This window comes from Triticum urartu, chromosome 6 (assembly GCF_003073215.2).
Source record: "Triticum urartu cultivar G1812 chromosome 6, Tu2.1, whole genome shotgun sequence".
Taxonomy (NCBI): Eukaryota; Viridiplantae; Streptophyta; class Magnoliopsida; order Poales; family Poaceae; genus Triticum; species Triticum urartu.
In genome coordinates, this window is record NC_053027.1 from 207,530,013 (window position 1) to 207,542,623 (window position 12,611).

Here is a 12,611-nt window from a genome sequence, read left to right on the forward strand (position 1 = left end):
TTTAAGAACCACCCCATTCAGCTTTTTCCGATGCAATTCGTGAACTGTTTCATGAAGGACAACAACCCCATCTAGGATGTTTCTACCTTGCATGAAAGCAGTTTGAGAAGGACGAACCACATGTTCAGCAACCGAATTTAGCCTAATCGTAGCTACCTTGGTGAATATTTTAAAACTAACATTAAGGAGGCAAATTGGACGATATTGTTGTATCCTTTCAGCCTCATTAACCTTAGGTAATAAAATAATTTCACCGAAGTTTAAACGGAACAACTCTAGTTGGCCAGCGTGAAGGCATCCAAACAAGAGTAGGAAATCTTGTTTGATGACCTCCCAAAAATTCTGGTAGAACTCAGCGGGAAAACCATCAGGACCCGGTGCTTTGTTATGCTCCATTAGGAAAACTGCCTTTCGAACTTCCTCCTCGGAAAATGGAGATGTTAGAAGGCTATTTTCCGCATCAGTAACCTGGGGGATGTCATCTGTTCGAGACTCATCCATCGAGAAGTTTCCTTCCTCAGGGGTTCCGAATAGATTTTTATAATAACTAGTGATATAAGACTTAAGTTGCTCATGCCCTTCAATCGTGCCCTCCTCCTGTTGTAGGGAATGAATAAGTTTCTTCCGATGTCTACCATTAGCGACACCATGGAAAAATCTCGTATTCGAATCACCTTTCAGGATAAACTGAGAGTTTGAATGTTGGTACCACTTGAGTTCCTCCTCACGCAACATGCGAGCTAACTGGGCATTTGATTGACTCTTGATCTCTATTTCGATGTCAGAGAGAGGTCTAATCTCTGCCAGAGCTTCTAAATCATCAATAATAGATGAAAGACGGAGCTTTTCCTTTTTGAGGATACCCGCTGTATGCCTAGCCCATCCACAAAGGAACTTACGTAATGCACGCATTTTGTTGTTCCATATGTGTATTGGGGTAAGCCCGGCAACCGGTTTATTCCACACCTCCTTAACCATTTCATGGAATCCATCCCGATGCAACCAACCCAGTTCAAACTTGAACCTGCGTCGGTGCTGTGGTCGAGGTAATCCAGTGGTTAAGAGAATGGGTGCATGGTCTGAAATAGCCTCTATACGAGGAAGAGCGCGAACAGAAACCATTGGGAATTTGCATTCCCAGTCGGTATCCATTAAAACACGGTCTAGTTTCTCATATGTCGGCTCCGGAAGACTATTCTCCCAAGTGAACTGTCTTCCAATCATGGAAACCTCTCGCAAATCTAGACTACCAATGACAGCGTCGAAAAGGAAAGGCCAATGATTATCAAACCTACCTCGGCTTTTCTCATTTGGAAATCGTAGCAAGTTAAAATCCCCACCAATAAGAATGGGGTAGGGATTATCTTTCGCCAGATTAACCAGTTCACGGAGAAAAATGGCCTTGAGCTCATCCTGGGCTGCCCCATACACGGCGACAAGGGTCCATGTGAAGTTGCCAGCTTTGTTTCGGATATGGAGTTTAATATGAAACTCTCCATACGAACTAGCCAGAACATCCATAGTCCCTGTGTTAATGCCAAGTAAAATGCCCCCAGAACGACCTCGAGGTGGTCGTGAAATCCAATTATAGTCTATCCCACCAGACATGCGGTCAAGCAGACTTGCTGAGAAATCACGTCTCCCCGTTTCAGATAAAGCCAGAAAGTCTAAATTGTACTCCCCTATTACACTCCGCAATGAATAGATGTTTAGCCAAGTCACCAAGACCTCTGCTATTAAAAAACATGCCATTCATGAGGAAACAATAGGAGATTTAGAAATTTTCACCCTCTTAGAGGGTTTACGGCCTTTTTCGAACGGTCGGACTTGGATTTACGACCGGAAGCTGTAAGCTCAATCAATGAACTAAGCCCGGGTTCCTCCAATCCCATGTCCGAAACCTCCCCTACTACATGAGCGAGTAGCTGACCATCTGATGTGGCATGCAGCTCCTCCTCATCTAGATGAGAGGTAAAAGATTTGCTAGAAACTCGTGGAGTGACCTTTAATCGGTCATATTCCAAATGTCTCAATGCGTTTGTGGAAATAGAAATATCATTCTCATTATTTCCTAGACTAACACCCACATTATTCAACTTAGCAACGATGGATGTAGTAGAAAAAGACAAAAATGATTTGGGTGATGTCGAAGTACCTTGGTTGTCGAGGTTCTGCACAGCTTTACGCCGCATAGCCTTGGCCAAAGAGTCTTCGTCGGTGTCCGCCGTTCCATCGTCGGCCACCGCATGACGGGCACTGCGATGTGTGGGTGTTACCTCCAATGAAGAAAGACGTGTAGGAACCTCCATCGGAGGAGGGGATGAGGGTGTAGTAGCAACCCCCTCTCCGGCAGTCACGACCACCGATAAACTCAACGTCGCCGCTGAAGATGACGTGTCTGGAGGCGGGACCATAGGTGGTGCGTGCATGGGGACGCACATGTTTGGCTTCATCAGAAATTGTTGAGCAGCCACGGACGCGTCCAACTCCGATGAAGATCGAATAACAGTTGAATGTGTAGCGTTGCATGGCTGCATACCCGAGGCCAGCCCTTTGTGTCCCAGCACACTCGAAGCATGCATGCACGGCTCCAACTGAGGTGCATGCTGGGTTGGCCCTACCCGAGCCGCTGGATGCCTGCTAGTTGAAGGCGCTATAGGGCGCCCCGCTGAAACTCCGGCTGCCTGCACCGGCTTGGAGACAGCCGTCTGCCACGGTGCCGTCCGCGTCGACGGCGGCGGCTGCGGCGCCACCTCAGCAGGTGAAGAGTCCGGGTGTCCCGCTGAGCCGCCGGTGACCTGCACCAATTGGAGGGCAGCAGGCGACGACGTTGCAGTCCGAGAAGGCGACGATGGCTGCGACACCATGACAGCCCGTGGCGTAGAAGGCGAGGCAGACTCCTGCGCTAAGAGCACTGAACCACATCCTGTCACATCTCTAGAGACCACACTCGACAATACACGTTGTTGAACTTGAGTGTCAAGGATTTTATTCACCGGAGCAGAACTAGAAGACGGATGATTGGAAGGGTTCTCGGTGTGCTCTGAGGTGTCCATCACATCGTCCTTCTCCTTGGCGCCACTCTCATCATCAGCATCATCACCCTTGCGTCTCCAGATAAACGGGACAAAGTCAAGATCAGGAATGTATCCAGCCGGTTCCTTCCTGAACGTGAATGCGTAGCCCTTGAGCTTAACCAACACATCTGTTGCAACAAAAGGCCCCGCATCATCCTTGTCCTTAGACAAAATCTGAGAGTTGGTCATAGCCACGAGAATCCGAACCACACCACGGCGTCACAGGCTAATGAGATACACATCTAAGGTCTTGCCCATCAAAGTACCAACGGCCCATAGACCCCAAAAATGACGCACTGTATGAGGAACAACCTCGACATGGAGCCAAATCTGTTGAAGCTCAAGCTTATGTGGAACCTCCTGCGACCTCCATGCGGTGACAGTCATCTGGGCATTAACCGACGACACGTTGATCTGAATTCCGTCAACCCTGTCCAAATCCTCGAAAGAAGGAAAGCTATCGAGGTAAGCATCGGACCCGTGTTGAATAGCCTCCCACTTCCACTGATCATGTACCGGACATCTCCTAGCAAACTGATTCTCGACAATGCTCGCCGGTACCATCAACCCACTCACACGAACATGGGCGATCGGTGTTTGTGTCGGCGCCAAATGATCCTTCACCACACTATCTGGCAGCTGGGCAAAGTAAGTCTCCTCAGCACCAACTCCCGAGACAAAAGCAGTGGGCTTTGGGAGTTTCAGAACTGGGCATTGCAACGTTGGATGAGCGATTTTGTCACAAATATAACAGTAATGCTGCACTGTGCAATCCTTCGCGGCATGCGTATCCACCGCACACTTCCAGCATCGAACCCCTTTCTTAGCCTTGTTCTTAGGCACTGTAGGATTCACCTGCACATCAGACACGGGAACTCCCAGAGAAGGGACATCGACAGTAGTAAGCCCCTGTGGCAACTGTGGCACCTGAGTGTTCTGCTGCTGCACAAATTGCTGATATTGCCCTTGCTGATAAGACTGCACATGTTGTTGTTGTATAGGTTGATGCGGTATATGTTGGTGAACCTGCATGTGCTGAGCCGGTGGGTGATAACCATGTTGCAAAGCTCCCCCAGCAAACTGTTGTTGATGCGGCTTCTTCTTCTTACGTTTTTGTACTGGTTGTGTCACAATCCCTCCGGGTTGGAACTGCGAAGGAACGGACATCCCGGCTGGCGAAGTCCCATACATAGAGACTGGCGCACCGGCGACGGCCGGACCGTATGGCGGGGCGTAGTGCCTAGCCAGGCCATAGCTAGGGGGTTGGTTCCCACCGTAGTTGTAGACCGGCGCCGGTCCTCGCTGAAGAAGAGGCGGACCGAAGAAGCCCGACGTCTGAGCCGGAGGGCGCGAGGGAGTGGAGGTCACCCCCACGACTGGATGAGGATGAGGGTTCGTCCCTCCCGAGACGGAGGCACCACGCACCGAAGGAGGCACGCCCGCCATGGGGCGCTGATGCGCCGACGCGACTGATGCGTAGGAACGGGCAACCCCGGCGCCGGGAGATTGTACTGGAGTCGTGTGCGGTGTCGGCGAGGGTAATGAGATCTTGGCGGCGACGATGGAAGCCCGCGGGACAGCAGAGGAGGACGACGACGCTGCAGTCGAAGGCGTGGAATTGATTGATCGCTGCCGCAAAGGGTTATTCTAGAGAGCCCACATACGTCTTCGAAGAAAAGCCCAAGAAAACTCCAGGCCTGGATCCAACGTTGCATGCATGGGCCCGATCCCAGAGGATTCAATTGGAGTTTGAACGTCCGTAGAGATCGCCCTTGACTGCGTCACGGGCTCAGTTTCAGATCTCGGCGATCCGACCGACGCCGGCGAGTCACTCCGCCCTGCCGAAGATGCATTCCGTGTGGCTGAATCAAGGAACTGCCCCAGCTGAGGAGGAGGCGTCACTCTACGTGGGGGCAGTGGACCTCGCCATGTCTCCATACGCGGCGGACGGGCCACCCACAGACCAGTAGGCGACGCGGAAGGCTTTTGGCAAGGGCGTTCAACGGGCATCGGTTCCGGCGGTGACAGCGATCCAGCCCTCCCTGAACCCTCGTTCAATGTCATTCCCGGCGGCGACGGTGATCTATTCTTCCAGAAACGCGACTCCGGCGTTGGGAAGCCGGCGTCGTTCCAGAAATCTTGAACGATCTCGGCCTCGGTCTTCTTCCTCCGGCGAGCCACGGCTTTCCACTCCCCGCCCTCTACTCCCTCCCCCAGCACCTCAAGAGCTAACTGGACTCCCACCGCCGGTGCTTCCTCTTCGTCAGAGGACCCGACGTCCGATCCCAGGCAGGAATACCTGGATCCAGTGGAGCCCAACGCCGGCGAGGTCGCCGCTGCGGTGGCGATTGGCCGGGGCGGCAGAGTAAGCCGTCGGCCTCGCATGAGTTTGGTCCTCTACCGCACGTCTGGCATGTGGGAGATCTCTTGCTGATGGTGCAGAAGATCAATCCATTGTCACCATCCTCCCTGAAACCCTTTCCTCACTACAGGTGTTGGATTGTAGACAGACTTGAGGATTTTCTTCAATCCATTTTCAGCCTTATTTATTTCTCTTGTTTTATCCACAAGTCCTGGTGCACAAGGAGGGTGCTTACAGATTACTGGTTATTTATTCGCGGCTGCTGCTAGCCTGCTATGCTTACAGATTAACTAGTATTAGTATATTGTATTCGCGGTTGCTACTTGCTAGCCTGCTACGCTTACAACTTACTAGTAGTACTCAATGAATGAATATATTGTGTTTACAGATAAACGGTTGTTGTTGCCGCCGGCCTCCTCCCTGATCGCCGGAGCTCGACCTCCCTGCCTCACTTAGTTCTCGAGGAAGAAGAAGAAGACTAGAGAAAAGAGATGGACACAAAGACACAGGTAGTTTTACCGGGCGCTCGAACATCCGCCGGCCGCACAAACGGCCACTTACTTTCTTTCTCTGAGCACGAACTCAGCCACTACCCGGCAATACACAGAGGACCCAGCGAGTTCTTATACACGCGCTCGTACGCACGCAACGCCCACGGCGCTACCACTCACCCACGCCCCGCACCACGCAGCCTACTTGGCTCGCGCTCCCGTCGCGCCCGTACGCGGACGACGCGGCCACTAACTGCCCGGGGGACGCGGTCACACCTCCGGCTCCATCGCCAGCAGACCCATGCACGCGCTCATACACATGCTGACACACACACGCAGCTACTAGCCTGACGTGGACCGGACCATGCACGCCATGTATGGCACACGCACCCACGCGTGCCCGACGTGCCTTGGCCGAAACCGGCAAGCTGCGGCTTATTCGTCTAACATTCACCCCTCTAAGCCGTGGCTCAGAGGAGTCTGCCGTCTTCAACGCCGACGTCCGCCATCAGCGCGCGCTCCGCCGCCGGCTCCATCCGCAGTTGGGGGCAGTCGCGCTTGAAGTTTCCACGCTCGCCGCACTTGTAGCAGCGGCCGCGTCGGTTACAGCCGCTGCTCGACGCCACGCTCTTGCCGTCGTCGTCACGAGATCCGCCTTGATGCCGCTCCCGCGCCCGCCACTGCGCCGCAGTGTAAAGGAGCTGTCCGTCCGCCCGCTCGCCGCCGTCTTGTCCACGGCGCCGAACCCGCTCGTCGAACGCGCGCAGTCGCCCAAGCGCCTCGTCGAATGCCATCGTCGTCACGACGTGGAACTGCTCGATGCCGGCGACAACAGGGAAGAGGCGATCCGGCACCGTGTCCAGCAACTTCTTGACAAGTGCTGCGTCGCCCAGCGTCTCCCCGAGGTTGGCGTACCTAGCCGCCATCGCCGCGAGCCTCCCGCCGTACACGTCGAGCTCCTCGCCGTCCGCCATCTTCATCCGGTCGAATTCCCCGCGCAGCGTCCCCAGCCTCGCCGCGTGGACCCGATCGGCGCCGACGAACCTCACCTTCAGGGAGTCCCATACCTCCCTGGAGGTGAGCTTAGTCGACACCTGCAGCAACACATCCTCCGGCAACGCCCCGAGGAGCAACGCGCGCACCATCTTGTCCTTATTGGCGTTCACCGCCGTGTCGCCTGGCACCACCACCTCCCATACGGTGTGGACGTCGAGGATCGCCTGTGCCTTGATGGCCCAGACCGTGTAGTTGTCCGCGGTCAGTATCGGCATCGGCATCGTCGCCGACCCGCCCGCGCCGCCGCCGTGTGGGACGAGCGCCATGGTCGCCGGTGATCGCCCGAACCGAAGCTCTGTATACCAAATGTTGTTGCCGCCGGCCTCCTCCCCTGCTCGCCGGAGCTCGACCTCCCTGCCTCACTTAGCTCTCGAGGAAGAAGAAGAAGAAGACTAGAGGAAGGAGATGGACACAAAGACACAGGTAGTTTTACCGGGCGCTCGAACACCCGCCGACCGCACGAACGGCCACTTACTTTCTTTCTCTGAGCACGAACTCAGCCACTACCCGGCAATACACAGAGGACCCAACGAGTTCTTATACGCGCGCTCGTACGCACGCAACGCCCACGGCGCTCCCACTCACCCACGCCTCGCACCCCGCAGCCTACTTGGCTCGCGCTCCCGTCGCGCCCGTACGCGGACGATGCGGCCACTAACTGCCCGGGGGACGCGGTCACACCTCCGGCTCCATCGCCAACAGACCCATGCACGCGCTCATACACATGCTGACACACACACGCAGCTACTAGCCTGACGCGGACCGGACCATGCACGCCATGTCTGGCACACGCACGCACGCGTGCCCGACGTGCCCTGGCCGAAACCGGCAAGCCGCGGCTTATTCGTCTAACATTCACCCCTCTATGCCGTGGCTCAGAGGAGCCTGCCGTCTTCAACGCCGACGTCCGCCATCAGCGCGCGCTCCGCCGCCGGCTCCCTCCGCAGTTGGGGGCAGTCGCGCTTGAAGTGTCCGCGCTCGCCGCACTTGTAGTAGCGGCCGCGCCGGTTCCAGCCGCTGCTCGACGCCACGCTCTTGCTGTCGTCGTCGTCCCGAGCTCCGCCTTGACGCCGCTCCCGCGCCCGCCACTGCGCCGCAGTGTGCAGGAGCTGTCCGTCCGCCCGCTCGCCGCCGTCTTGTCCACGGCGCCGAACCCGCTCGTCGAACGCGCGCAGTCGCCCGAGCGCCTCGTCGAATGCCATCGTCGTCATGTCATGAAACTACTCGATGCCGGCGACGATGGGGAAGAGGCGATCCGGCACCGTGTCCAGCAACTTTTTGACAAATGCTGCGTCGCCCAGCGTCTCCCCGAGGTTGGCGTACCTCGCCGCCATCGCCGCGAGCCTCCCGCCGTACACGTCGAGCTCCTCGCCGTCCGCCATCTTCATCCGGTCGAATTCGCCGCGTAGCATCCCCAGCCTCGCCGCGCGGACCCGATCGGCACCGACGAACCTCACCTTCAGGGAGTCCCATACCTCCCTGGCGGTGAGCTTAGTCGACACCTGCATCAACACATCCTCCGGCAACGCCCCGAGGAGCAACACGCACGCCATCTTGTCCTTCTTGGCGTTCACCGCCGCGTCGCCCGGCACCACCGCGTCCCATACGGTGTGGACGTCGAGGATCGCCTGTGCCTTGATGGCCCAGACCGTGTAGTTGTCCGCGGTCAGCATCGGCATCGCCATCGTCGCCGATCCGCCCGCGCCGCCGCCGTGTGGGATGAGCGCCATGGTCGCCGGTGATCGCCCGAATCGAAGCTCTGTATACCAAATGTTGTTGCCGCCGGCCTCCTCCTCTGCTCGCCGGAGCTCGACCTCCCTGCCTCACTTAGCTCTCGAGGAAGAAGAAGAAGACTAGAGGAAGGAGATGGACACAAAGACACAGGTAGTTTTACGGGGCGCTCAAACACCCGCCGGCCGCACGAACGACCACTTACTTTCTTTCTCTGAGCACGAACTCAGCCACTACCCGGCAAATACACAGAGGACCCAGCGAGTTCTTATACGCGCGCTCGTACGCACGCAACGCCTACGGCGCTCCCACTCACCCACGCCCCGCACCCCGCAGCCTACTTGGCTCGCGCTCCCGTCGCGCCCGTACACGGACGACGCGGCCACTAACTGCCCGGGGGACACGGTCACACCTCAGGCTCCATCGCCAGCAGACCCATGCACACGCTCATACACATACTGACACACACACACACGCAGCTACTAGCCTAACGCGGACCGGACCATGCACGCCATGTCTGGCACACGCACGCACGCGTGCCCAACGTGCCCTGGCCGAAACCGGCAAGCCGCGGCTTATTCGTCTAACACTCATGAGTAGTAGTACTCAATGAATGAGTATATTATGCTTACACCCACTAGCATATCATTGTACTAGCCGATCATTGTTGTAAATAATATATGAATTGAAGTAATATTATATTTTATCTCTACTATTAAAGCATAATCGAATGTGGGGACCTCCTCCTTACACGATCCAACCTCCCCCTCCCACCATCCACATACCAGGGAAATAGAAAACCAGGCACGGGTAACATCGGTGCACTCTTTCCTGGTAAAACCGGCGCCCGGAACTACTGTGCATATGATTTTACTCTGTCCGATTCTATACGATGTCTAATATAATGGTGTGCTACTGTTTGAATCAGAAGTTGAACGGGCTTGATCTGCTATGTCGTATGAAATCGGACAAGCAAAAGTTGTACCCATATCAAGACTCGACCGCGCCCCTTCCCCATCAGGATCTATCTCTGGTCAACAAGAGAACCACCATCTCCCGGTCCCATTCCATCGTAGCAACTGAATTACCTTTCGTCCTTTTCACCGGTCAGAGCAGTCCCATCGAGATATTCTCTTCTACTCGATCTCATCTGCGCTACATTGGATCATGTCCCGGCCTTCCCTTTGTTGACGAGCTCGGCGGCGCAATAGAAGGAGTGCTCGGAAGCAGCGTCCTCAGCTGCGCTATGCCGCGGGTTGGACGGAGAGCTTGGTGCGCTTGCATAGCAGGACTCGCGCAGAGGGAGATCCCGGCCTTCGTCAGCAACGCGGCCGACTGATCTACGTCGGCGTGGTCGTTGGGCTGGAAAGAAGCACGACAGGCTGCTTTGGGCATAGGGAGGGAGGGAGAGGCTCGTGCTTGGCATCCAGTCCGACCATAGCTCATTCCATATGCCCACGTAATTAAGCTTTTTATTGCACTTGGTATTTTCCTTTAAGAGCCTGAAAACGATTTTGCCTTGATTGGTGTTCTTGAATTGACAATATGACATGATGTTTGTTGTGGTTGCATCTTGCTTGGGAGAGTTAATTGCACATAAGTACCACAATTCGGGCATCACATGCAAATTGGTACCATGATTGCTAATTTTTGTGTGTCAGTACCAACATTGGTGTAAGTTTTTGCAAATTAGGCTAAAACGCGTATTTATATGTATTGACGCCCGATCCGACAGCTCGGGCCCACCCGTCAGGTGCCACGCTGGCCAATCGGCGCGTGCCCGCGTGCTGACTAGGACGAGCCGGTGCGCTGCTGCTCTCCAACCTGGTCCGGTCGCACCAGCTCCAGCCCGGCCGCACCATTCCCCTCCCCTCCTCCTCCTCCTCGCTCGTTTCCTCCGTCGCCGCCGCCCGCGTCCCGACTGCCGGCCGCCGCACCGCCCCGCCGACGCCATGGTTTTGGAGGATGAAAGCAGCGACGACCATTCTAGCCTCCCGTACATGCAGTCTTCCTCCACAGACTGTCTCAACGAGGTCAGTACAGGGTTAGGGTTTCAGATCTGGGATTTCTTGATTTGGTTAATATCGCTAGGTTTTGATTTGGCCATTGTCTTTGTGCGAGTTTCTGCAGGTCCCTTTCAGCATTGAAGATCCATATTACAAAGGGCTTGAGCTGGATGTGATGTCTCCATGTGAGAAGCACGGCATGGCATCTGAGAGGCTTGTTGCCTTTGAAGGAACAGACACAGGCATGAGGTTTTTAGCATGTGCACAGCCGGTATGGATTGTAGGATTGTAGGCATACTGATTTTTTTTCTTACTTGGTCAGTGCCATATTGAACTCTGTTTGCTGGAGTACTCTGCTTGCTGTCAACATTTTGGTTCATAGTGGTTAGAGTAGCTTATTTAGGTCAAGCATGAGTATATTTTGCTGGAGTACAATGGCATAGTAATTTATGTTAATAGTGGTAGTAGAGTAGCTTAAAAATGTTTGAACACTCCTTGATATGAACAGTACAGTAACTAAACTAGTCAGTCAGCTACTCAAGTGGCTGCTCCTCTTGTTAAATGTAGTGGTCTGGTGCTAACATAGTAATTTATGTTAATAGTGGTAGTAGAGTAGCTTACAAATATTTGAACACTCCTTGATATGAACAGTACAGTAAGTAAACTAGTCAGTCAGCTACTCAAGTGGCTGCTCCTCTTGTTAAATGTAGTGGTCTGATGCTAAATTTAGACATTCTTTTTGGCAACTGCAGTGATTTTGTGTAATTACTTGATGTATGAACTGTTTTGTTGTTGTTGTTGTTTTTGCAGGAAGGTAGCAATTGTGGCTTTGTTGAATGGGTTGATCACCAGTGGCCCCCAACAATGCAGAATGCATTGTTGAAGCTATGGGCAATGGTTGAAGATGCCAAAAGTGCTAGGGTGAACGACAATCTTGAAAGTTCTTTCACTATCCACCATCTGACAGAAGAGAAGAACAACCTGGAGGCCAACTATGACAAGCTAGTCCAAGATGTGCATCAGCTTATGAGTTTCCAGGAGGATAGGGTGGTGGATTTCAGACATCTGCAGTCTGCCATTACATATCAGCATGAATGCAGAAGTGAACTGGTGGCTGATATGAATGCAAAGATGGCAAAGAAAGATGCTGAGTTTGAGAAGTTTAAGCAGAATTATGATGTGCTACTGAACCTGACAAGAGCTCAAGCTACAGTCATCCAGAACCTGAAGTTGAAGTATATTACTGATAAGCAATTGCTTACTGAAGCTAAGATGAACTTGGAGTTGAAGAATGCAGAGCTCACAAAGTCTGAGGAGAAGCTGAAGGAGAAGATCAAGGGGATCCAGGCCATCTTAGAGAAGTGAAGAAAATGAATATGAGAGTAGTGGGCAATGCTGACCTTTTGGGCATGATGGTTGTGTAGTGTATGGCTCTACTAAATGTGAACTTCTCTAAGATGAACTATGGCTGTGTATGTATGTAGTAGATATGCTTTTCATCCTTTTGTGAGAAAAGGATGAACTATGCATCTAAACTCCACTATGTATTGTGAACAATGGTTGTGTACTTTATAATATGTTGAACTGTAGTAAGTATTGTGTGTTATGTGTGTTATGTTTGCTGGATCAGATATTCCGTGTTATGTTTGCTAGACTTCAGATTATGATTTCTCATGCACTAGGTTTTGATGATTATGTTAGCATTGGAAGACTATTTGATGGTTATGTTAGCACTGGATTATTAGATGGTTATGTTATATCATGCATTGGAAGCCTATGTTTAGGTGGCTCTGTCGACCCTGAGTCACCGTAAACCCTAATGGTTAGGTTTAGGTGGCTCCGTCGACCCCGAGTCACCATAAACCCTAATGGTTAGGTTTAGGTGGCT

At 53.5% G+C, this 12,611-nt stretch overlaps 1 protein-coding gene and 1 pseudogene across 1 annotated transcript; one reads left to right on the forward strand and one right to left on the reverse strand.

Moving 5' to 3' along the window:
- The first annotated feature begins 7,123 nt into the window (after positions 1 to 7,123).
- On the forward strand, positions 7,124 to 12,314 carry LOC125512448. The gene is made up of 3 exons (XM_048677543.1): positions 7,124 to 10,750; positions 10,848 to 10,994; positions 11,534 to 12,314. Exons 1-3 carry the CDS (start codon positions 10,670 to 10,672, stop codon positions 12,086 to 12,088), a joined length of 783 nt encoding a protein of 260 aa, XP_048533500.1. The 5' UTR covers positions 7,124 to 10,669; the 3' UTR covers positions 12,089 to 12,314.
- Positions 7,862 to 8,459, reverse strand: LOC125512449 (annotated as a pseudogene).
- Positions 12,315 to 12,611: the final 297 nt, after the last annotated feature.

Bases quoted from the DNA above. Each gene is read 5' to 3' on its own strand.
- LOC125512448 (XM_048677543.1), top strand. From the start codon at position 10,670: ATGGTTTTGGAGGATGAAAGCAGCGACGACCATTCTAGCCTCCCGTAC. The intron at 10,751-10,847 runs GTCAGTACAGGG...GAGTTTCTGCAG, and splicing joins CCACAGACTGTCTCAACGAG to GTCCCTTTCAGCATTGAAGA. The intron at 10,995-11,533 runs GTATGGATTGTA...TTGTTTTTGCAG, and splicing joins TTTTAGCATGTGCACAGCCG to GAAGGTAGCAATTGTGGCTT.